The sequence below is a fragment of the Saccoglossus kowalevskii genome, chromosome 18 (assembly GCF_978046115.1).
Source record: "Saccoglossus kowalevskii chromosome 18, keSacKowa6.1, whole genome shotgun sequence".
NCBI classification, from domain to species: Eukaryota; Metazoa; Hemichordata; class Enteropneusta; family Harrimaniidae; genus Saccoglossus; species Saccoglossus kowalevskii.
Genome location: NC_140658.1, coordinates 17712299 through 17739792, shown reverse-complemented (window position 1 = coordinate 17739792; position 27494 = coordinate 17712299). Strand labels below are relative to the sequence as shown.

Below are 27494 nucleotides of genomic sequence, written 5' to 3'. Positions count from 1 at the left end.
GTATTAAATAATGAACAGATATTTCAATTGCAACTGAAAAGATTGGAAATGGATATTAAAATGAGGGTACAGGAGATGAGAATGAGGGAAGAGAATGAAAAGGAGGAAAGGAGAATTAGAGAGAAAGAGATGAGGTTAAATGATGAACGTGGAAGGAAAGAGATACGTTCATATGAACGATGGATGGAAGCAGAAAATGGGAGTAGTATGGAAGGAATGAAGCAAGTTATTTTGAAAGAGCATGCTTTTAATCAGTTACCAAGAGAATTATCTGTTTGGTTGAAAGATAAACAATCTGATACTGTAGGGACCTTATGTGACCTTGCTGATGAATATGCAGCAGCCCGGGGAGGTAAAACTTGGTTACAAAATCAGTATAAAAATAAAACTGGGGAGCAGGCCAAAAATTATGCTCAAGGAAATCAGTCTACAGCCAAATCAGTGGGTTCAGAAGGGTCAACAAGTGAGTATCGCAAAAAAGATACTCGAAAATGTTATACTTGTGGAGAATTTGGACACATATCACCAGATTGCCCGAAACGGGAGAAAAAAAGTTGAAGCTAAGACAAAGCCAGTACTTACCTGTGATTCAGTAAAGGACAGTGATTCACAGGAATTACTAAACCCATTTGCTTGTGTAGGGTTGGTGAATGGGAAAGAAGCAAAAATACTCAGAGATACAGGATGTACTCAGAGTCTGGTACACCCCAAATTTGTTAAAGATGAAAATTATTTAGAGGATGAAACAGTAGTTGTGAAAGGATTTAAACCTGGGGCATATGAGGTCAAGTTGGCCTAAGTTAATGTACACTGTGAGTACTTTTCTAGACAGATTTTGGTAGGAGTGACCCCAGATCTTGTGTGCGACTTCTTGTTTGGAAATGATGAAGGACTTATATGTAAATTAGTTTTTCTAATTACACAAAGTCAGCCTAAGAAAATAGCTGAAATTGAAAAACAAGAAAATGAAAGTGCCAAAACAAGTGGGGTGGTCACCAAGCCAATTAATAAGTCAGAAATAGTCACAGGAAATAGTGCTCATAAAGGGTTGGCGAGTGCATTAGAAGTTCAGGAAGAAACTGGAAGTTGACTAAATTTAGACCCAACTCAGTTGCAAAGATTGTAAACTGAGGACATTACATTACAAGGGGTGAGGGATAGAGCAGTCCCAGAAAGTTCCGTAGGTGAGGAACGAGTGGCCTTCTTTGTGAGAGATAATATTTTGTACAGGAAGTGGAGTCCCAATTCTAAAACAAAGGGCAAGTCTATAAAACGCCACCAAGGGGAGTTGTTTAGTCAAATCGTAGTACCCCAAATAAGTAGGTCAGAATTACTGCATATAGCACATGAAATACCAATGGCTGGTCATTTAGGTATTGAAAAAACAAACAAAGAATTTTGCAGAACTTTTATTGGCCAGGTATATTTTCTGATGTTGCCAAATACTGTAAATCATGTGATGCTTGTCAGAAAATTCTGAAGATTAGAAGTAAAGATAAAGCTCCACTACGATCATCAGAAATTATTAGTACACCATACAAAAATATAAATATGGATATAATTGGACCAATGCCAAGAAGTAAACGAGGTATGAAATATGCTCTGGTAGTTTGTGATTATGCAACACGTTTTCCTGAAGCAATTGCAAACCAGGAAGCAGAAACTATTGCAGCAGCACTAATAACTCATGTATTTGCAAGGGTAGGGATCCCAGACGAAATTGTGTCAGAGCAAGGTACTAATTTCATGTCCCATCTTACCAAGCAATTATGTGAATGTTTGGGAATTAATCACCTGAAATCAAGTCCTTACCATGCTGAAACTAATGGCTTAGTTGAACGTTTCAACCAAACTTTGAAAAATATGTTGCGTAAATGTGCCAGGGAAGACCCATTCCAATGGGATACCAATTTACCATATGTATTATTTGCATATCGGGAGGTCCCTCAAAAGTAAACAGGTTTTTCACCTTTTGAATTACTCTATGGGAGAAAGATTCGGGGGCCATTAGAACTAGTAAAAGAATCATGGACAGGCAGTAAAATGGATGAGTCAAGTGTGGTGAGTTATGTGCTGGATATGAAATCCAAAATGACTGATATGATGAACCTGGTGCATGAAAATCTAGCGGAAGCTGAGAAAAGTCAAAAGACTTGGTATGATAGAAATGCACAGTATCGTCATTTTGAAGTGGGTCAAAAAGTTTTAGTTCTTTTGCCAACCAGTTCTAACAAGCTGGAAGCAGAATGGCAGGGCCCCTTCATTATTAAAAAGAAAGTGGGGGAGTTAGATTATGAAATTGGAATGGGAAAACGACGAAAGAAAAGTAAAGTTTTCCATGTCAATATGTTAAGATTATATGTGGAGAGAGAGTGTATGAATGTAAATGTTACAGAGGAAATGAATGCAAATGAAGGTGAATGGGAGGAAGGATATGTACATCCAGCTATGTTTGATAGTGATGACGAAAATGAGGAGGATGAGTCACAGTTGGCACCTGGATTTACACAAACCCAAACTTGGGAACAGGTGAATCTAGGTGATAACTTATCGGTGGAACACACCACTGAGTTACATTCACTCTTGCAAGGTTATGCAGATGTGTTTACTGATGTATCTGGGAGAAACAATTTGGTAGAACACCAAATACACACTTCTAGCGAAGTACTAATTAGGCAAAAGCCTTATAGGCTTCCCCAGCTACAAAAGATCTAGTAAAGAAAGAAATTGAGAGTATGCTGGCTTCTGGAATCATTGAGGAATCTGAATCACCATGGGCATCACCCATAGTAATTGTCCCAAAGAAAAATAATACTATAAGGGTTGTGCACTGATTTCAGGAAGCTAAATAGTATTTCTAAATTTGATGCATATCTAATGCCTCGTATTGATGAAATTCTTGATGAAGTTACTAAGGCGAAATACTACACAACCATTGATCTCACAAAGGGTTATTGGCAACTACCCTTGGGAAAAAATTCCAGGAAAAATCAGCTTTTGTCACCCCGTTTGGGCTTTATATGTATAAAGTCATGCCTTTTGGATTCCAGGGAAGCCCAGCTACTTTTCAAAGATTGCTAGATAAAATATTATGCAAATGCACTGACTTTGCCAGAAATTTGTTTGATGACATCATCATTTATAGCAATGACTGGATTAGCCATTTGAAACACGTTAAGGTGGTGTTAGAGAGGTTGAGACAGGCAGGTCTAACAGCTAAGCCAGACAAATGTCATGCTGGAAAAGATTCAGTCAAATTTCTGGGTCACAATATTAGTAAGGGAACCGTAAAACCAGACCCAGAGAAAATTCAGTCAGTCAAGGCATTCCCCACACCAATTGTTAAGAAAGACGTACGAGCATATTTGGGATTAGTAGGCTATTACCGAAAATTTATCCCAAATTTTGCTAGTGTGGCAAGTCCATTAACTGACTTGACCAAGAAAAATAAACCCAACAATATTGTTTGGAATGAGCAATGTGAAGAAGCATTCAATATATTGAAAACTGCATTGACAACTGAGCCAGTGCTGAAAAGCCCTGACTTTGAATGTGAATTCACAGTACAAACAGATGCTTCAGATAAAGGTTTGGGGGCAGTGCTAAGTCAAATTACAAAGGAAGGGGAGGAACATCCTGTGATGTACCTAAGTAGAAAATTGCTTCCTCGGGAGAAAATTTACCCAACCATAGAAAAAGAATGCTTAGCACTGATATGGGCTATAAAGAAATTACATGTGTATTTATATGGTCGAAAATTCAGGGTACAAACTGATCATCAACCATTGAAATGGTTGGAACAAATTAAATCAACCAATAATCGATTAATTAGATGGTCATTATCCCTGCAACCATATGACTTTGTTAAATATCACAAAAGAGGGAAATGAAACAACAATGCGGATGCATTGTCTAGACGTTCTTAAGATACATTGTGTTAAATTTACTGTATTTAGTTATTTACTGTAGTTAAATAGCTAACCACACTCAAGTGAGTGATGAAATATATATATATATATGGTGTTATGTTAATTTTTACTCTCAGAATTTTAAGATTTTGTAGTTCATTTTAATATAATATGCTTGCTTATTAATATATTTCTAAGGATACTGAGTTGTTCACTCAATGTTCACTTTGAATGTGAATTCACAGGGGTTATAGTGACATTTGAATAACCGATGTGGATTGAATATGAATCACTAATGATGTTCAAGTTTAATTTTTTAACAGGAACGTTGCTACAACTCTGTGAACTGACAACATCAAGGTACATCTGATATTATAAAGTCACTGAGGTCAAATGACATTGTGTGCAGTCGTGACCTTTGACTTTGCTGAACTGATTATGAAATGACTTTCCAGTGGACCATCCGAAGATCAATTATGCTGAACATTAAGATAACTCTAAACTTTTTAGAATCATTGACACTTGAATAACCCTCTAGAAAAAGTACGATTTTCACCCCTGAAGAAAGGGGGTGTCATGATATTTTTCAGAGCTGAATAGTGTTTAGTGCAAGTCCATGCGTGGGCGTTGGTCACACACAGTTTAATGAGAGAAACTTGACCCTCCCAGAGAATACAGGCCAGGAAACAGATGGGCTTCTATTTAGTTCAGAATACTTGGACTTCCTAGAGGAACTCATAAATCTCTCATTAAGAGTCAAGTTGATTAACCAGGGTTTACTTGATGTCACATAGCCATGCATGGCAATGGACAGTTAGAATATACCATTTAGAAATATTTTATTGGCTCTCCCAAATGAAAGCCAACCTACTTATGATTTACGAGCCATGGCCTATTTAAGGGCTAGTTATTACCAAACGCTTCAGCGTGGTATTAAGATTGCGTTTTCAGGCTTGGGTGGTACCAAGGTGGAAAATGGTTGCACCTATGGGGGGTAATTCCTGGAATTGCAATAGAGAGGGTTCAGGCCGAAATACATATATATAGTGTTTCCATGTTTCGTCTGATATTTCTGTGGTATTCTGCTGCTGTAAATAATGCAAGATTTGTTCCGAAATTCAGTGTGTTGTGTGCACTCCAGGGTTATTCATTTTTTTGCTCAAAACACCCCTATTTTTTAATGGCAGAGTCGAATAGTTTCACTCCCACTGGGAAATCTGCATTGTTACTTGAATGAGAGCTAACTAAACACATTTTCCAGACCGGCGAAAGTGTATGCAACAGCCAATTTTAACAGCCTGTCACGTGATTTTAGTCTGAATGTCAACATCAAAAGAGGCTAGTCCATTTACGCAAGTATAACTGGGAATAGAATATGTGAGGGATTGTATCAACAGAGATGTGTATAATGAAAAGTAACATCTATCCTTCTTTTGCATCGCTGAGCATTTCTGTTTTAGTATACTGGTTTGAAAATGTTGAATTTACATGATTTGCAATGTGTTTTTTTACTGAAACTCCCCTATTGATCGAATCCCGGGTTTGAAAGAGAACGGCACACCACGTGATTCGTTTGAATACAATGGTGAAGGCACGCAAGCATGACTTACGTTGTCAGGAGTAGTCGCTGAGCTTCACGCTACAACTTCACTTGTGATGTTGCTTGATTACCGGTTAAAATGTTGCTTATTTGGCGTTGGTGATCTTTATTTGGAACTGGGTAACGTCGCCAGGAGAAACCTCCTGGGATTTTGATGTTGATGGTTGCGCCTCCATGGCAATCGCCAATTTTACTGCAGGTGGATCTTCCAAGAGCCCTTCGGGGTTTATAAAACTCATTCAACATACATAAAGTTCTCTCAATCGTAGTAGTCCATGTGATGTACACCTAATATGCCAAACATGTTGCTGAACGATTTTGCCAATGAAAACAAGCCGGTTGGCGATCCACTCCACTAAAAAAAAGCTAGCAATATGTTTTCGGCTGTTGCCATGGTAGGACATGAACGTGAAGCTAACGTCGGTTTATAACTAAAACCGGGCACCGTATACAAAGTTCGCAAAAAACATTCAGTCTTTAGAAGTCATTTTATTTTATTGCTAGGACGTATTCTGTTGTTAGGGATTGGTCAGTTACTTCGGCCTGGGGGTGGATCAGTAGGGGGGTTACCCTGTTTTTGATTTTGCGAATGGGGGGTCACCCTGTTTTCCACAATTTACACACGCGCTTATGCATATATTTTTTTTAATTTTATTTCAGAACAATAGATTAAAAAGTTAATCGTACAAATGTGTTCTTAATAATAACTATTACCCATATTGCCTATAAATTTGTTGATGCAAAAAATGTTATAGGCTAAATATTTTGGGGTTGAAGTTGACAAATAATTAACAGATTATGCAATGCAGCAGAGCCCCATGCAATTATACAGTTAAGTTTTGAACACATCCCAAGTCCATGTGATATCAGATTATTTTATTTAAAGTCTGAAGTCACCATTGTATAAGATATTTACTGGATTTATCCAATTGTAGCTGGAGACGGAAAAACACAGCAATTAGCACAAAGAGCAGTGACAGTTTTTGTTCAGCAAATCAAAAAAGTTAAATGGATTCATGTATATAAATAAATAGTTTTTTTGTTTTTTTAACTTTTAAATATGCATATTTTGCTCTGTAAAATACCAAAATCCAACACAAATTTATACAAAAATCAAAGTGTCCTTTGTTTTCATAAGCACAGACTGTGCTTCAGGTGTAAAGCTTTCCTGGTCTATAAAGGCCAGAGTAACCGAACAATCCCTTAAATTTATTATTTCCAACCGATAGTATTTTCTAGATTGCAGGCAGCATTTACAGTTCATTCAAAGTTCAAAGTTGCGTCGGGATTACGTTGATACAGTGTAACAATGTCGGCGTCGGTGATCTCTTACCGGTGTGCAACGTAGCCAAAATAAAAGGCATGAATACAAGACTAGTGGGAGGTAAAAAGCAGTTTTTGGCTGTTGTCATGGTAGCTGTGGACCAGGATTGTTTTGCCAATTAGTGACGGTACGACCTGCCTGTCAATTATAAACAAAATTAGCCAAGCCAAACAAAATCTCAGTAAATTGTTGCCCACACTCAAGCGGATTAGAATGAGCTACGTCCATACTTTTTAATCATAGAAATGTAGGGTGTGATACATTTGGCGTGAAGGTATTAACAAATTCAGTTGTTGGCTGTTTCCATGGAAACGGTGGTCAGAATTTCTTTTCAGATTTTACCAATAGTAACTTTGTGCCCACACTCAAGCTGAGCAAAATGAGCTATGTCTGAGGTGTTGTATCCAAAATTTGTGGGAGATACATTTCCTGATAACTGGGGTGAAGGTGTGACCTACCTGCTAAGTTTGAGCGAAATCGGCCAAGCCAAACAAATCACAGAAGAATTAATACGTGAAAACACTAGAAATCACACACACACACACAGATACACAAAATTAAAGTGGAGCGAATCGCCAATACCATGTTCATTTGCATATTGACCGTGAAAATACCAAAAATATCATTGCATGGGTGATATGCAAATTAGTTTTAGTCAAAATAAGTTACTGCTTAGAAGTACCATTACTGTTGTTCAAATTTCATTTCACTCGGCAAATATATTCATGTACCCAAACGTAAAGTATCGTACTTCTAAATATTGTTTATTTCTGCTATGTTTCGAAAAACGCTACTCTTGAACGGACTACTTTATTCGCTCTCAGACCTCATTTGCATATGGGGTGTGGAAGTACCGATTTTGATTTCAGGACGAATCAAAATAAACTGCAGTATATATGTAATAATGTGGAATACTTCCTTTCACTGTGAACATTTTTCCGCTAAAATAAATTCCAGTGAAAATGCCATTTCCCTCATACTCTATTGAGACTTGACACAGCACAGTGAAAATTTGATTCACACCGTATGCTTGGAAACTTTTCATCGAAAATAAATTAAGTGAAATTCTGTGTGATTTCATGAGAGTTGAAAATGAAAAAATTATATGACACCCAACCCTACCACTCCATACACAATGTAACCACACCTCAAAAACATCCTTTCACCAGTGTTTTCTATTTGAATTCAGGAGAAATTTAAATAAACAAATTATATGACAACGAACTTAATTATAATTTCACCCTCTAGTTCAGCACTGATTAAATAAACTATCTCGTCTTTATGCCAACTTGAAGTTATTCAATGCCTACACCAGTGACTTCAAAATCTATGTTTCAATTCCAGGAATTTCACTTGCTATTAATTGTATGGGAGTGCCAGTCTTTTATTTTCTATTGTAATGTCAATTTCTTGTGATTACTCGGAAAATGAAGCTGTAACCACAGACCACAGTGCTGCAACTAAATCCTGGTATAAGCACCGGTTAGGCAGTCTTGAACTATGCATGTGAAGCCAGCTGAGAGGTATATCCAATCCTATAGATTTCTCATTGTTTGGTAACTATTTGCTGCAAATGCAACAAAAATCAATATAAAAATATTACCCACACAGCATTCTACAGGTTACTTGTCTTGTATTTAGGTTGTCTAATGCTATCATTGTCTTGCGAGACGATGCTTCCATTAACCCGGTATTAATACAGAGTTATTATATCGTGAACTACATGTCTGATCATTGGTTGGTTGTTGACTGAAATGGTATTATACTGGGGTCTTCACACTACCCAAATAAGAAGTTTATCACACAAGGTCAAAGTCGCTCATGTTATATATATATATATTTTTACAGTATTTTTATTTTTCTAGGTACATTTGTGTATTTCATTATATTTTCCCATTTGTTAACAAATATTTCGTGTTTGTTATATTGTTCTGCGATCGCCTTTTCTAGGTTAAAGGTTTATTTTACTTTTTCAATGAATAAGTTTAAGTTTGGTTTCGAACTATTGAACCTCGCAATATATAATTCGTATTTCCCAAGTAAAATTAAGTGCTTCCACTGGGCTTGAAAGTTACTTTTACCACCAGAATTAAAGATTACCTCGTTTTTTTTACAAATATTGATATTTTCGGCACATATACTTATCCAAAATATTTTAAATTTTTGCCAGAATTTCTGGCTTTCTTCACATTCCCACAGCAAGTGTTCTAAATCTTCTTTTAGGTCACAGTTTTTGCATTTGTCATCATAAATTTTCTTATTTTTGTATAGAAAAACATTTGTCGCAAGAATTCGATGCACAATTTTATACTGAAATCCGTGCATTTTTTCGTTGATTGTAATCTGTTTAATTTGTTTCCAGGCTTCCTGCCAGTCAACATCATCTGTATATTGTTTACTAGCAAAGGTGCTTAATGCAGTGGTCTTCTCGAATTTTGAATTTCTTAAAACATTGTAGTAGTTATTACATTTGAATTTGCTATATCGCTTATAGTTTTCGCAAATAGGTTTCGCCTCCTTTGGCGACGTACGCCGTTTTAATGCAGATTTCCATTCTGTGGGGATTGTGGACGTTAAACCATAATATTTAATAAAATCTGACTTTATATTAAATTTAGTCTGGAACTGATTGAATGACAACACCTCCCCATTCTCATCAGTCATATCACTTACGTACTCCACCCCGTGGTCAAACCATTTGCGGTAAAATATCGATTTTCCATCAATAAGTACGTACTTATTTTTCCATATTATATGCATCCCTGGCTTAGGTTCGGCAATCTTTTGTGATTTTTGGAACTCTGACCCGTGACTAAGAATTTCACGATAAAAAATAGGTATCTTGACTGAGAGCGAGTCAATCGAATAATTACAATTCATAAGCAAGACCAGCCCTCCCAATTTATTAAAATAATGGTTTGGAAAATTAGACCAGGATGACTGTGATTCTAATATTCTGTTTATCCACGTTAATTTTAATGCTTTATTCATTAGTTCAAGATCTAAACAGTTAACGCCACCTTGCGAAATGTGGCCAAGCATGGTATTGTTCTTAATATGATGGGTTTTTTTTTCTTTCCACAGAAAATTAAATAGATATGCGCCTGCTTCCTTAATACCATTAACTGGTACGGGTATACTATTCATAATGTAAATTAACTGTGAGGCTCCGAAGCATTTGTCCAGTAATGCTTTGCCTTGAAGGGTTAAATCTCTCAATTTCCAAATCTCTCAAGTTTATCTTTCATTTTTTAATTTTTGTCCAAAAATTAAGTTTTTCATTTTCGTATTTATCGTGACCTACATACACCCCAAGTACCCTAACGGGACCCGAAGACGGCGATAAGCCATGTGGAAGCACCCATCGCCCATTCTGATCGTCTACTAGAATTAGTTCTGTCTTCTCTAAATTTAGAGTCAAACAGGACTGATTACGAAAATCAGATAAGGTGTTTAGGGAAATCTGAATGGATGAGCTGTCTTTAAGTATGAATGTCGTATCATCTGCATAAGCAGATATTTTTCGCTGGTATCCAGAGGGTAATGTAATACCCCTAATATGTTCATTATTTCTAATATGAATTAAAAGTAGTTCTATCGAAACAACAAATAGAGCAGTGGACAAAGGACATCCTTGTCTGACCCCTCTGTGTACCCCAAACCACCCAATGATGGCACCTTTGTTCAAAACGCAACTTTGAATATTTGTATAGAATGTTTGTACCCATTTTATTAATGAAGGCCCGAAATTAAATGCGTCTAAGGCTTTATACATAAATGACCATTCCAATGAATCGAATGCTTTAGTATAGTCTAGAAATAATAGTGCACCTTGGTTACAAGTTTCTTCGCACTATTTAATAATGTCACAAATTAGACGAATATTATCTGTAATACGTCTACCTTTTATAAAGGCGGACTGATCTTCATGGATAATAATGGGTAGTACTTTCTTTAGTCTTGCTGCTATACAGCGGCTTGCAAGTTTATAATCTGTATTTGGTAGTGAGATTGGTCTTCAGTTATGTATATGAAGTGGGTCTTTTTCGGGCTTTGGCAATAACGTATGTAATCACAGCTTGTCTTTGTGTTGCGGAGAGGGTGAAATTGTTGTATGAATAATTTATGCACGCCAGAAGACAATCACTGATATTTTTCCAAAATCGCAAATAGAATTCGGGCAGAATTCCATCACAGCCAGGGGTTTTATTCATAGGAGTACTCTTAAGAGCTTCAAATAACTCGTTTTAGTAATTTCTCCTTCGCAGATATTTGATTGCTCATGATTGAGGCTTGGAATATGAGCAGTTTCAAGGAAGCTATAACTATTCTCATTAATTTCCAACTTTCGTTTGGAATATAAATTCTCGTAAAAATCTTGCAAGGTGTTCAATATTTCTTTGGAGTCTGTAACATGAGTGTCCCCATCTTTAAGTTTGTCAATGGACTTCTTTTTATAATTATTTTTTTCTAGGTTTAGGAAATATTTATTGCTCTTTTCTCCACATTTATACCAATTTACGCGTGACCGAATAATAGACCCCTGTATTTGTTGCGCAATCAACTTTTCCAGTTCATTTTTCACTTGCTCATATTGCAACAAAATGCTTTGATCAAGGGTTTCATCAATACGCTCTTCCAGTTGTTGTAATTTCTATTTAAGTTGTTCTCTTTGTTACGCAGATTTATTTGCTTGTTTTTACTATAAATAATAGTTGTCTCTCTGATTTTGAATTTTAAATATTCGAATGTTTGTTGAGCTTTGTAACTCAAAAAGTTACACTCTCTCTGTACTTCAATAATCAGAGCATCAATTTGCGCGACATAAAAGGCTATTATTAAACTTCCAAAATCCAGGACCTCTTCCACAATCAGGAATTTCAAAGGTCATAAGGATCATGCTATGGTCAGTACGAATGCTTGGCATAATATTACAACTTTTGACCGAGTTTTGTAACCGTTCGGGGACCAACAAGTAATCTAATCGTGAACCAGAATTTCCACGCCTCCAAGTAAACCGATAATTTGATGGGTTAAATGGCTGTAAATTGTTTTTCTAGCAGGCCTTTTATTATCGATTCCGCTACCGTATTTATCTATAATATACTTTTAATTCTCTGCTACGGCTGCAACCTATGGCGTCATTTATTTGAAAAGTTCGCATGAACTTCTGTAAATTTAAATGAGAACAATGTATCTGTTCAGCTGCAGGCTGTCAGCCTGCCGAGCTTAGTTAAATTTAATTTCAGTATACTTGAAATGAGTAGGATTGTGTACAACTGCTATAAACTGTGAAGGCGGTTTATGGGTTTCCATACAGTCAAAATGAAAGAAAATTTCTTGAACTACAGAACTGTCCAAATTGTCAACTCAGAAATAACCAATTACAATAGACTGACCATTTATTATATGTTAAAATATAATGTTAACCTGGAACAATACTTCACAGCTATTGAATCTTCGGTCGATAATTATTTCTTTTCGCCTATCGTGTAATTTTTGATTTTCTTGCTACGTGAGAAATAAAGCTCCAATACGTGATCAATATATTCGGAGAAAATTTAGTATTGACCTTCTGTGACAGCTAAATTATGTGAATTTGTGATTATTAATAAAAAAGCTAATCGGGTATGTACATTACCCCAAAGCACCTACACACAAGTGTGACTGAAATTTAATTTCGAGATATCATTGAAACGGCAAATATTAATAAAATAATATTAACGGAGGTAAAGTAAAAACTGTCAAGATGTGTGTATTATCGCACAAATATGTGTACCAAGTTTCATTGTAATCTGATAAGCCGTTCTCGGGATATGATAATCATTGGTACACAGTACAATTGAAAATGTAGTTTTTATTGAATCTCAGGGACAGCTGAAATTACATAACTGAATCCATATTAAGAAAGACATTCACCAATGTTACACAATATACAGTATCAAATTTAGTTAAAAACAATACTATTAAGTAATAACGTGCACAAAATTTTCACTTAAAAAATGAAAAATATGTCACAATTGGTCTGTGACCCGATGTGAATGTCCTCACACTTTCTATACAAGTAAATTAGTTAAGATAAAGCAAAACTATACATGTGTTTATTGAGATAATACATCTATATCACTGTACGATAATCTGATAACGTAGTGTGCAGGTCACATTATTGCATACATAACAACGAGTTAGAAAAGTAACACATGTCTGAAGGTTTCTGTGCCCTCACTTCTTGCAAGTTGTTGGTCTACATTATCTATTTTATAGCTCAACTTAATCTTGTGTTTGTTTAATGTCCTTTCTTTTCTAGAAAGAAAGCACATTCTGAATGAGTCTGTACCGTGACTCACTTTACAAATCTCGCTTGTATTATACTTCTGCCCTGTATTCAAACATTCTAACACAACCAATAATTCATTTTCCAGTTTATAAGCGTTCTTTATGGAATGAACAATTTGCGTGCACATGTGTTCTTCTCGATCGCATGAATATGTAAAACCCTTGTAACATTGTTTGCACTGAAAAGGCCTCAACCCAGTATGTGTGAGCATATGATTTTTCTGATTGCTAGACCATGTAAACAACCTCTCGCATTGTGTGTACTGGAATGTCTTCAACCCACTATGTGTACGCATGTGATTTGTTAGACTACCAGACCGAGTGAAGCATTTCCCGCAGTGTTTGCACTGAAATGGCTTCAACCCCGTATGTATAAGCATGTGCTGTTTTAGATGGCTAGACTGAGTGAAGCATTTCTCACATTGTTTGCATTGAAATGGTTTCAGCCCTGTATGTGTAAGCATGTGACGTTTTAGATGGCTAGACAACGTAAACAACCTCTCGCATTGTGTGCACTGGAATGGCTTCAACCCAGTATGTGTACGCATGTGATTTGTTAGACCACTTGGCTGAGTGAAGCATTTCTCGCATTGTTTGCACTGAAATGGCTTCAACCCCGTATGTATAAGCATGTGCCGTTTTAGATAGTTAGATCGAGTGAAGCATTTCTCACATTGTTTGCACTGAAATGGCTTCAACCCCGTATGTATAAGCATGTGCCGTTTTAGGCAGATAGATCGAGTGAAACATTTCTCACATTGATTGCACTGCAATGGCTTCAACCCTGTATGTGTAAGCATGTGCCGTTTTAGATAGTTAGATCGAGTGAAGCATTTCTCACATTGTTTGCACTGAAATGGCTTCAACCCTGTATGTGTAAGCATATGCCGTTTTAGATGTCCAGACTGAGTGAAGCATTTTTCACATTGTTTGCACTGAAATGGCTTCAACCCTGTATGTGTACGCATGTGAATTGTTAGATTACTTGGCTGAATAAAGCATTTCTCGCATTGTTTGCACTGAAATGGCTTCAACCCAGTATGCGTACGCATGTGAATTGTTAGATTACCAGAATGAGTGAAGCATTTCTCGCATTGTTTGCACTGGAATGGCATCGGCCCTGTATGTGTAAGCATGTGTCGTTTTAAATTGCTAGACTGAGTGAAGCATTTATCACATTGTTTGCACTGAAATGGTTTCAGCCCTGCATGTGTGAGCATGTGAATTGTCAGACCACTTGGCTGAGTGAAGTATTTCTCGCATTGTTTGCACTGAAATGACTTCAACCTTGTATGTGCAATCATATGATTTTGTAGATGGCTAGAGCAAGTAAATGACTTCTCACATTGTTTGCACTGAAACACTTTTTTCTCGGACTGCACATCTTCAGTCTCCATGCTGATTTCATCATCATCTTCACTGTTATTTGGATGTAAAGACATTTTGCAATATGTATTTACTTCTACTATTGGGTTATAAAAATATATCTGAGTGTATAAATTAGAATGCAATATGAATGTAATCTTATTGGATGTTGACAGCAGTTTGAAAAATAAACAAAAAACTCAGCAAACAATCACATTACACAATTCAAGTCAATGAACTATCATGCAATTCTAAAATTGCACATTTAAATTGTGTTATTTTCTCATTAATAATACAAAGCATACCATATGACATTGAAAGAACAATTCGCTATGTGTATATGCAGGTAATCTTCTGATAAATTTGCAGGTTTGTATTGATTTGTTAAAGTGCAGCATTGTTACTTCTTTGGAAATCTTGAAAGAGTAGAGATGAAATGTACTATTCCTGAGTTTCATTGCGTAAAGTTTTCTTCATCTATACATTGGCAACTTCAGTTTTCACCTATAAAATAATAAAACACATTTGTTAAAAGTTGAAAGGCATAATGAAATGTATCAAAATATATTTACAGTACGACATTATATTAACCTAGCTAAAATGATGAATATCTTAGCTATAGTGTACCAGCTAATTATGTGCTGAATGATTCCAGCTAAATAGCTAACTGAACGAAATGTATCACATTGAAAGTATGGTGCAACATCATAGAAGCATTGTAAGATTACATGTAGATTATCAAGATGGTATTTTAGTACATGTGCGTCTCCATGCCGTCTAACATACATGCGTATTAGCTAACGGACTGTAATCAAATATATTCTGGTATGTATGCCGAATGTTTAGCAGGTAAGATAGCTATTCTGATAGTCTCCATAGAATGCTGACAAGAATATAATTTACCAAAGTTATGGTGTGGCATCCGAACATCCCAGGTAGAAAGAATGCTATGCTTATGTTTTTTCATGGATGCTTACAAAATGGCTACTGTATTGGGGTTACTTTATTCACTTGCCTGGTTAAATGTTTGGAAATTTTGAATATGTCAATGCATGGAGGTAAAAGACAGAAGGAGTTACAACTGGTTTAAGATCAAAGGTTCCATGGCCATTTCCGCCGTTTACTCAGTGATTATAATGTTTGCTTGTTAATCTAGTAGCAAACAACAAATTATCGAATTAACATACTTTATGACAGGAAATTCTCACGCAATTAAATTTTTGCGTGAAAGCATATTTCGTCTAATTCGCTACAGTTACCCCCAAAACAAGATAAGCTCTGGCAATATTTGATGTATTCAAAGCACATCGATGTGAAGATGGCGAATGTGTTTGTTCCGGCCTATTGTACCGATCGGTTGTAACCCTTTGACCTTACCGTCAATACACCTTTCTAAGACTCGCTGAAATCTTAACTTTCAATTGTTGTACACTGACCATATTTTGAAGGGACTGCAGACGGGAGCTGATATTTCCGATGTCACTAATACGGATGTACTTCGAGAGCCCTCGGGAATATTCGAAAACTGTCTGGGCAAAGGTCATTGTTTAAAATGGCGTCACTGGAACTTAAGTTGTGTACGCGTTCTCGAAGACAATGATTGTTTCAAGTCATCGGAAGTAAATGAAATTAAAAAAGTCGTGATTGAAGAGGATATATTTTGTCTCAAAACCGCGACGCAGCAAATAGTTACCAAACAATGAGAAATCTATAGGATTGAATATACCCCACAGCTGGCTTCACATGCATAGTTCAAGCCTGCCTAACCAGTGCTTACACCAAGATTTAGTTACAGCACCTAGGCGGTATGTGGTTACAGCTTAATGTTCGAGTAATCGCAAGAAATTGACATGACGATAGAAATAAATCAAAGACTGGCACTCCCATGCAATTAACAGCGAGTGAAATTCCTGGGATTGAAACATATATTTTGAAGTCACTGATGTAGGCAACGAATAACTGCAAGTTGACATAAAGACGAGGTAGTTTATTTAATCAGTGCTCAACTAGAGGCTGAAATTATAATTAATTTGTTTATTTCAATTTCTCCTGACGTCAAATAGAATACACTGGTGAAACACGGTAGTAACTGTGGGTGAAAGGATGTTTTGGGATGTAGTTTACATTGTATATGGAGTGGTAGGGTCGGGTGTAATTTGTTCATTTCCAACTATTATGAAGACGCGTATAATTTCACTTAATTTATTTTTGCTGACATGTTTTCAAGCATTACATGTGAATCTAATTTTCACTGCGCTGTGTCTCAATAGAGTATGAGGGGAAATGGCATTTTCACTGGAATTTATTTCAGGGGAAAAATGTTTTCAGTGATAATGAAGTATTATGACAGATACCCTCCCCGTGGCTTTCATTGCGTATGGAAGTTATTTTCACGAGTGATGCGGTGTATCCTGTTGCCGTACTTTCACGAGCGAAGCCACGGGGAGGGTGTGGGGTTCTGTTATTATACATAGATCCCATATTTGATTATTTCATATTAAAAAAAAGAACGTGCAACAAACCGGGATAGAAATTTAGGTTGGGGAACCCAATTGCCCATTAATATATGCTCCAAGACAGTGCTGCAACCTAGCAACGCTTGTCAGTGTAGAACGCGTGTCGCTGTACGTGTGAAAATAAAATAATCAGACGTCTAATTTGAGTCATTGTCCGAATAAATAACTCGTGGATGTTTAAGCGCGGTGGTCGTCGCGCAGCGCGTGTTCGAATTTCATGTAAATAAACAATGTATTTTACACGCGTTGTATACGTCGCTATGAGTCCCATATCGAACAGGACGCGACACGACGACTGTCGCCCTTTAGTTGGGACCATGACAGAAGACAGAACCAGAACTTAAACTGGGCGACTACGATACACGGTTTATGTTGAAGTTAAAAGTTCCTCCACAGATCTGTGCATTGGCAAACATGCCGTGCAACTGCGGTACTCCACTGACGGAATGACTTTCGTTGACATCGGTCGTCGCTGACTCGTGAGCTGCATACTACAACTTCGTTTGTGATGTTGCTTGCTGGTCGTGGATAGACTGAGTCTTGGTTACCGGTCAGGTTAAATGTTGCTCATTTGGCGTTGGTAATCTTTATTTGGAACTGAGTAACGCCGCAAAGTCGCCAGCAGAAACCTCATGGTATATCGATGTTGATGGTTGCGGCTGCATATTAATCGGAGATTTTACTGCCGGTCCAGGCTGCGGGTGGATCTTCCGAGAGCCCTTCAAGATTTATAAAACCCAGTTTCCAGGTGGTCAACAAACATTAAGTTCTCCCAATCCTAGTATTGTATGTGATGTACATCTAACATGCCAAAAATGCTGGTGAACGATTTGAATCCGACAAAAATAGCAGACGGAAATGTGTTTACAAAATAAAAATAGTGATTCTTTGAAATAGATACCAGGAAGGGGAGGGGGTAAAAGAAAAGTTATATAACATTTTATTATTCAATAATTTATTAAAATACATAAGTTTGTCCAATTCCCTGTAATACAACACCTCAGACATAGCTCATTGTACTCGGCTTGAGTGTGGGCAAAAAGTTACTATTTGAATTTTTGATATCTTTTTTCATTAATGAGAAAGTTGACCCCGAAGTTAGAGTAACTGTTCAGCAGGAATGGCTTTTTAACTCTTCTGTGATTTTTTTGGCTTGGCTGATTTTGTTCATACTTGACAGGCAGGTCGTACCATCACTAATTGGAAAAACAATTCTGACCTACCGCTACCATGGCAACAGCCAAAATCTGTTTTTTGAATACTTTCGCACCAAATTTATTACCTCCTATCAGTCTTGTAATAGCAGTGCCCAAATGATGATGCCTTTTATTTTGGCTACGTTGCGCACTGGTAAGAGATCACCGGCGCCGACATTGTTACCACTGTCAACGGAATCCCAACGCAGCTTTGAACTTTGAATAAAATGTAAATGCTGCTTCCAATCTAGAAAATACTATCGCAAAACGATTGGAAATTATACATTTAACGGCTGAATACGTCCTAACAATAAAATAAAGTGACTTCCAATGACTGCCATGTTATTTTGCAAACCTCGTATAAGGTGCCCGGTTTTAGTTATAAACAGACGTTAGCTTCACGTTCATGTCCCTTCCATGATAACAGCCGAAAACATATTGCTTGTTTTTTACCGGTTTTCATTGGCAACCGAAGTATTTTTATTTTGTAAACAAATTTCCGTCTGCTATTTTTATTCAGTTCAAATCGTTCAGCAACATTTTTGGCATATTAGGTGTACATCACATGGAATACTACGATTGAGAGAACTTGATGTATGTTGACTGATTTTTATCATAGTACGAAGTACCAGGAAGTTACTCAGTTCCAAATAAAGATTACCAACGTCAAATGAGCAACATTTGACTGGTAATCAAGATTCATGTAATCCATGGCTAACAAGCAACATCACAAGCGAAGTTGTAGCATGCAGTAAGTCATCCCGTCAGTGGAGTACCGCAGTAACACGGCATGTTTGCCATCAGCATTGTATTCAAACGAATCACGTGGTGTGCCGTTCTCGTTCAAACCCGGGATTCGATCAATAGGGGAGTCCCATTAAAAAAACACATTGCAAATCATGCAAGTTCAACATTTTCAAACCAATATACTAAAACAGAAATGCTCAGAGATGTAAATGAAGGATAGATATTACTTTTCACTATACACATCTCTGTTGATACTATCCCTCACATATTCTACTCCCAATTACTCCTGCGTAAAATGGACTAGCCTCTTCATGTTGACATTCAGACTAAAATCACGTGACAGGCTGTTAAAATTGGCTGTTGCATACTCTTTCGCCGGTCTGGAAAATGTGTTTAATTAACTCACATTCAAGCAACAATGCAGATTTCCCAGTGGGAGTGAGACTATTCAAACTCTGCCACTAAAAAATAGGGGTGTTTTCAGCAAAAAACGAATAACCCTGGAATACATACAATATACTGAATTTCGGAACAAATCGTGCATTACTTACAGCAGCAGAATACCACAGAAATATCAGACGAAACATGAAAACACTATATATTGTATTTCAACCTGAACCCTCTATATTGCAATTCAAGGAATTAACCCCATATGTGCATCCTTTTCCCACCTTGGTATCACCCACCCCTGAAAACAAACTCTTAATACCACGCTGAAGCGTTTGGTAAAAAAGTTAAAGTTTCCGTCTTTTACTGAATGCGCGCGGAGTACTCCGTAGAGACATAGTTTTAACACCATTGCAAAGATGTAAAGTAGGCTTCAATTTAAACTAACATCTAAGTGGGCCAATTTCGTCCAACCCTGCGAAAACAGCCGTTGAAATGACCTATAAAAATTCTACGGAAAAATAACATAACTTACTGATAGATCGCGCAAGTAAAATTACTCTTATTCTCGTAAAACAACGCATAGCAATCGAAAAAAAACGCCTTTGGCTACGAGGACAGTGATCGCTAGCGTCGGAAATGATCATGGGTTTCAAAAAAGACGTTTAAACAGACAAGCTAGAAGGATTAACTCGACTAGAGACAAAACAAAATTAATAGGCTTAAACCAGTTGTTATTCCTTCAGTCTTTTACCTCCATGGTCAATGTTAATGCGCAATGTTTGCAAAATTGGACCGTCAGGTTGTCATCAGAAACCAGAGTCTTGAGAACCTGTTCAATGTCTCAGAACTTTAAATCCGCTAAAATAAACACATGTCCTCCTTAACAAATATTTTACGACATGCAGATACAATGTAGATGTAATGTATCAAAGTAAAAATATGGTATATCAGAGCAGTCTTTCTAGAATATTAATTTCAGGATAATAGCTACATGTAGATGTATTGTAGAATTTATATATTAAAGTAAAATGTATGACCTTCTCCATGTATTAAAATTAACGAAATGAACTATACTTACCTAAAAGAGATTCTGAATTGGAAAACCTTTATTCAGTACACTGTACAAACCCAAATATATATCTATGTGAATAAATTATAAACAAATACGTTGTTATCAAAACATTTTAAGTATATATAGTAATAAACCGTAGTGTATGGTTGCAGACAATTTGCCACATATTTAGCATACAATTTGCTTAAATTATTCCTCAATACAATTACAACACTCCTTGAAAATTTTATATATTCAACACCAGAATCAGATGTTGGTCACTACGTGATATCTGAAGTACCGTATGCATGTTGTACATTTTAACATACATTTTCTATTTTTTATGTCAATATATATTCGAAATTGAAAAAAAAAATCTTCAAATGTTTTATTTTTGATAGCGCATGTGGCAGACAGACTAATTACAAGTGAGTGTCCACGCTATTGAATTATGTGCTTTCTGACTTCCGTAGGATATTGTTTATAGACCATATACATGGTTTTGAGATTGACATTGTCTACCAAACATGACAGTGTCACCACATTGTTTGAAGCCTCGGGAAAACACTGATTTTACACAAGTGAATAACAACAAAGAAAGGAATCATCAAAACTACAAAGAGTTTAGAAATTTGAGTGATGGACCCAAGTCATTTTACTCATAGGTAAATGTAGATGCAATCTAGCGTAAATGTTATTTATTAATGTGTCTCTACAGTGCCTAGCATAATAGCTACATGTAGATACAATGTAGATGGTATGTATCAAAGTAATTATATTATGTGATATCGAGCTAGAATATAATGCTAGTTTTCTATGCGTTGCTACAGAGGCTAGGATAATATTTGTGACTTATTTTGGTGCGAACATCTTTCATTTAATTAATTGCTAAGGGGTTTTTAAGGTGAGACCCAGGTTCGTGAAATATTTTTGGACATTTTGTTTTAAACATGTTCAAATGTTGCAAGGTTGTCTTCACAGTAATAAATCAAAATAGTTAATTTCTTACTTGTTAATTTTGTGCCAAATATTAATAAAAATGCGACGATAAACAGCTACGAGTGTTATTGTTTTGATACGGGCTTAACGACGAGGCTAATTAAAATAGATTGACAGACGATTATGCAAATCACTGCCCCCTTCTCAATGAAAGTGCTCCACTCTGTAATAACATCAGCAACATGGCTGCCGCCAGTGCTAACACGTTTATATCGTAAAACAGTTCCTCGTAAAAAGAGAAAAGCTGGTCCGCCAAAAACAAAACAAAAAAACGCATGAATGCGGAGATGCAGTTCGACCTAAAATTGTCTGATACTGGTTCATATATGACGACCAAGATGCTTTCTTGAGTTCTGACTCCGATTCGGGCTGATCAGTGACACGATGACGCTTTGGACCACAATCCCACTTTCTTGAAGGACTGTGTTTTGACGAAGCAGCAATGCCGTCCAAGAAAATTAATATTACACGTATCCACGTTTTTTCTGAGTACAAATCGTTTTGTGTAATATATATTCGTAGTATAGACAGCTCACGTGGGTGGTGCTGCGGCAACAACAACTGTTTTCACTCTCAACGGACGCGACTAACCGGACGCGACAGGACTAAAGACTAGATAGAACTTCCGGATCGACCTATGTTAGGAATTCTTTTATCACGCTAACAAGACTAACATGGCTTATGACCTTTTCCCACGTATTCATTACACTTTGCGTTTATTTTTCTGATAAGGTTAAATCATTGTCCTCCCATGTTTGCTCAGTAAATAAGTAACGCCATTTTACCGAGTGGTTTCCCAAACTTCGTTGCATTTTCCCAAAAAAATATCCGTCGTTGTATCATTATTTTCGTCGATCGGGACGTCACAAATACGAGTATTATCCAAGTATATTGCCATGAAAAAAATATCGTTTTAAATAGGTTTCCAGTCGAGTAGAAAAACACTAAATTACTTTTTTTTTCATTTTGGCACTACGCGCTTTACTTTAATAGACGTCTGACAGACACAGGATCAATGGAACAGTTCATTTTTTTCACTGACGATTCTCAACTACTATACCAATAACTGTATCGCGTTATTCGATGAACTTGTTAAAAGGACAGAAATCTGTAGTAGAATAAAAACAAACAGTAATTTATTCAGAAGTTAAAAAGTTTTCACTTTTGACTCCCATTTCAAGAAAACAAAGGTTCGCATTGTACTGTCCGGACACGGTCCGATTCCCAGTCTGCTGATCAGTTTTTAACAATAGACAGGATGTCTGTAACTTCAGTATGTTTTCCGTACGTCTGTTTTGAGTGAAAACAACTCAAAAAGCCTATTTTCGGAAGAAACACACATACACTTCACTCGTTTGGGGAAAAAATAAAATGTTCACACACTTCACACACAGAGCTAATTGAAAATGTATAACATGTAGGTAGTCATATGCCATCTTCACTGTGAAATACAGGGGTGAATATAAGCGCCTACGTACCTGGGTCTCATCTTTAAATTGGGAGAATAAATGCCTCAAGGAATATTCGTGACTTATTTAGGAGTTTAAATAACTTTGGGAGTTTAAAAAAAATCATTTATTTCCACTATTACAAGTATGACTTTCTAAAAAATGTTCGTACCCTCAATTAACAACTCCACGGAGAATATTGTTTTCGAAATACAGACCACACCATCGTGAAACTTTTATATCGAGCAGAACTTACCATGGACTAGTTCTTCTCTTTCTTTCTTGTCACAATCTGGTAACTGTTGAACAAAATGTGCAACTGTCACTTTAATATGTATTTTATTTCATTATTAAAAAAAAAATTATTGATTCAGTTTCGTGTGGTGGTTTTATGCGAAGTTTCCTTATTTCAAATTATTTGATTTACGTTGTTTTACTGTAGTGTGAGCGTGACTCAAACTAACTGCCCTTAAAAGCCAATTCTATCTCGATGACACACTAGTGTACCACGCCACGACGGGATTCGAACCTTGCCGTTTGTATTAGGTTGTTTTCGTCACGAGGTAATATGCTACCGCTTCCATGTTTTATTGTGATTTTGCGAGAGTTGAATAATGGCTCCCTCGCTTTTCACGCCTTGACATAGTTTTAACCACACGGCTATGCTTGCGTGAACCGACTGACTGTATGATCATCCTGTTTAACAAGCAAGGATTTGTTACAGTTATTATCATTAAATTGTCAAGTTTTTTTTTCAAACATTGGTAATATCTTAAGGATCTTTGTATATACCAATTCATATTTAACGACCCTCATTGAAGGGCACATATTTCGTAGCATTACCAATCTGTTTTAGGAACGTTGGAATTGCGTCTGAATTTTCGCCGATGTAGTATTATAACTGAATTATTGAACATAGTAAATGTGTTGATTAAAAAAATAACGTTCTACGATGAAAAATACCACCCCTTATTACATATGCACTGCAGTTCATTTTGATTTGTCCCTGAAATCAAAATCGGTATTTCCACACCCCTTATGCAAATGAGGTCTGAAAGCAAACAAAGTAGTCCCTTTAGGAGTACTGTTTTTCGAAACATAGCAAAAATAAACAATTTTTAAGAGTACGATATTTTTCCCTTGGGATACATGAATATACTTGCCGAGAAAAAAGAAATAGTAATTTTAGGTAGTCACTTATTTTTACTAAAACTAATTTGCATATCACCTGCAAAACTAGGCGTTCTTTTCGTCAAATAAAACGAACTGACTAAACATGCAGAATTGTTATTGAATCCGACATTGATGGCGTTGTGTTTTCTTGAGTTGACAGACGTGAGGTATAATTCAAACTTGTTTATTTATACTCAGCATGAACATCAATACGTTGTACAGCGAATACTTCTTGATATAAAATATGGATTATTAAATAATAGTTTCATGAGGAGTTGACATCGTAGAGAGCATAAAAAGGAGGGTGTGCGTAACGAGCAACAGGTTGCGAAGCTACCATAGGAGGAATTACAGCGACGGTCTGAATCGGGCTTCTCACGACAGCGCTTTGCCTGGTTAGTGTAGTTGTTAACGTTAGAGCGGCATTTGTCTTGGTGACAACTAATCGGAGAAGTGCCAAACACGTGTTGGTACTCTAGAATACATCATGCAAAAAACGTTCGGAAAATAAAACAACGCTAATGATTGGCGCATGCAAACGAAACGCAAAACTGTCCTTCCATATTAGGAATGACACGCGACTAACACGAGACAGAACTTTAGTGGGAATTTCAGGGGTAAGCAGACAAAGTATCATCAGAACGCAATGGGAAACAATGTAGCGAACGTTTGGAGATAGCATCACAGTTACTACAGAAACCAATATAGTCTCTCAGGGTTCAACTCGTGGTTATCAAAACAAGGTCTGAAGTTACAAACTAACTTAGAACACATCATAAAGAAAGTAAAATGTTGCATGTTTTCGGTATTTTCACGGTCGATATGCAAATAAACATGGTAAATCCATTGGCTACCGAACTAGTTTTATCTTGTTATTTTTATCCGCCGGCGGTTTAAATCGTTCAGCAATATTGTTGGCATATTAGGTGTATCACATGAATAACTACGATTGGGAGAACCTTAATGTATGTTGACCACCTGGAAACCGAGTTTTATAAACCTTGAAGGGCTCGCGAAAGATCCACCCGCAGTAAAATCAGCGGATGGAGCTGGAGCCGCAACCATCAAGATCGAGATACAATGGAGGTTTCTGCTGGTGGCGTTGCGGCATTACTCAGTTCCAAATAAAGATTACCAACGCCAAATAAATAAAATTTTAACCGGTAACCAAGGCTCATTCAATCCACGACCAGCAAGCAGTGTCACAAACTAAAGTCACCACGTCAGTGGAGTACCACAGTTGCACGCCATTTTTGCCAATGCACAATTCTGTGGTGCAACGTTTAACTTCAACATAAACTGTGTGACATAGTCGTCCAGTTCAAGTTCTGTCGTGGCCCCAACTAAGTATAAAACGTCCAAGAGTTATATATTCGGACAGTGACTCAGATTAGACGTCTGATTATTTTATTTTCACACAGGCAGTGACACGCGTTCTGCACTGACACGCGTTGCTAGGGCGTGACACTATCTCGGAACATATTAATGGGCAATGTGTCTCCCTGACCTAATTTCCATCCCGGTTTGTTGCACGATCTTTCTTTAATAAGAAATATTCAAATTGGAACATGTGTAATAATAACAGAACTCCATACCTTCCCCGTGACTTTCGATGCGTATGGAAGTTATTTTCACTCGAGATGCGGTGTATTCTGCTGTACGTTCACGAGCTTCGCTGCGAAAGTATGGCCACAGGGAGCCCAGGAACTATAATCATCTGTAATACATAGTCTCTATGAACGGGGTTGGGGGGGGGGGGGGTATCGGCTGGTATCTAGTGTAAGAAATAGACAAGGGATGAAGGCTCCAGCCAGCTCACATTTTTTAAACTCGAAAAAACAGACGAAAAAAATAAAAAATAAAATCTAAAAAAAATACCAGGTTGAAGAATATTAGTTGCTCCTTCGAATTTCGCCAAAGCCTTACCTATATTTTACCGATATCTGCAGAATAAATCAAGAAAACTACACAAATTGACTCCATTTAGGAATTCCTAACGGTTAGTCCGAACGCATGACACCGTTGGAGGCGTGGCCTGTTCAGCATTTATCAACAACCAATCACAAGACTGGTTACGAACCAGTTGAGCAAGGCTAACTGAGTCGTGACCTCGATGTGGTTCGTAACCAGTCTTGTGATTGGTTGTTGACAAATGCTGAACAGGCCACGCCTCCAACTGTGCCATGCGTTCGGGCAAACCGTTAGGAATTCCTAAATGGAGTAAATTTGTGTAGTTTTCTTGATTTATTCTGCAGATATCGGTAAAATGTAGGTAGGGCTTTGGCGAAATTTGAAGAAGCAACTAATATTCTTCAACCTGGTATTTTTTTTATATTTTATTTTTCATTCTTTTCGTCTGTTTTTTCGAGTTTAAAAAATGTGAGCTGACTGGAGCCTTCATCCCTTGTCTATTTCTTACACTAGATACCAGCCGATACCCCCCCCCCCCCCCAACCCCGTTCATAGAGACTATGTATTACAGATGATTATAGTTCCTGGGCTCCCTGTGCTTTAATACGCAACGAAAGATGCGAGATGCAGTGTATTCGCTTCGCTCTTGAGAGCACGGCCGCAGGATACACCGCATCACTCGTGAAAATAATTTCCATACACAACGAAAGTCACGAGGAGAGTGTTGGGTTCTGTCATATTATTCTACACCAGTGCAACAAAGCATGAAACACAATGGTCACTTGGGTTTCGATTACACGCCGCTAGGACAACACACGCCATCAGTTCGCACGCATTATTTGTCATTTCACGAGATCAATAACTCAGAAAACATGAATGTCTGTCGAGTATACTATTATAGCAAACATGTAACACTTACCTTTCTCAAAGATATTCCTTAATTTTGACTGAAAGTTGTCCTATAAATTCTGTTTGGTGCAGTCAATCGCACAATGGTGGAGATCACGTTGACCTTCACTCAATACCCTCTACGGTGACACTATTTTATTAACAGTGACATCGCCTCTAGATGGCGCTCTTGTTAAATCCTTTAAATGCTCAAATTTGATTCTGCAGAGTCGTCACGGTTCAGGCACGTATTGTTACATATTGTTACATATTGCACTGTATGAAAACCTTACTCTCATTTCCTTTTGCGTATCTGAATATCATGATGATTCTTGGTATTGTTGGAATGTTTGAGTGAAAATGATACCATCTAAAGTTTGAAGTGACGTTGAAAATTTTTAAATATATTCTACGCATTTTGCACTAAACAAAACATGCAAAGAATGAATTTATAATCACTCATAACGGGAATTATGTTCGCCCAGTCTGCATAGACTTACACCCACCGTTATCCACATTTTGATGCAATAATGTCTTCATATACAGACCCACTAACAAGTATTTACGTACCGCATTACACGCAGTTACCAACTACGAAATCATTCAATAAAATAGCTAGTTAGATTATATAAATTATAAACT

At 37.0% G+C, this 27494-nt stretch overlaps 1 protein-coding gene across 1 annotated transcript; it reads right to left on the bottom strand.

Annotated features, from left to right (window-relative positions):
• Nucleotides 1-12669: 12669 nt before the first annotated feature.
• On the bottom strand, nucleotides 12670-26995 carry LOC144362644 (uncharacterized). The gene is made up of 4 exons (XM_085492680.1): nucleotides 26884-26995; nucleotides 23137-23179; nucleotides 20461-20522; nucleotides 12670-15037 (listed from the first exon to the last, which is right to left on the bottom strand). The coding sequence occupies exon 4, from the start codon at nucleotides 14608-14610 to the stop codon at nucleotides 13018-13020; it is 1593 nt and encodes a 530-aa protein (XP_085348806.1). The 5' UTR covers nucleotides 14611-15037; nucleotides 20461-20522; nucleotides 23137-23179; nucleotides 26884-26995; the 3' UTR covers nucleotides 12670-13017.
• Between the last annotated feature and the right edge of the window lie 499 nt (nucleotides 26996-27494).

Coding starts and splice junctions, on each gene's coding strand:
- LOC144362644 (XM_085492680.1), bottom strand. CDS start 14,610: ATGTCTTTACATCCAAATAACAGTGAAGATGATGATGAAATCAGCATG.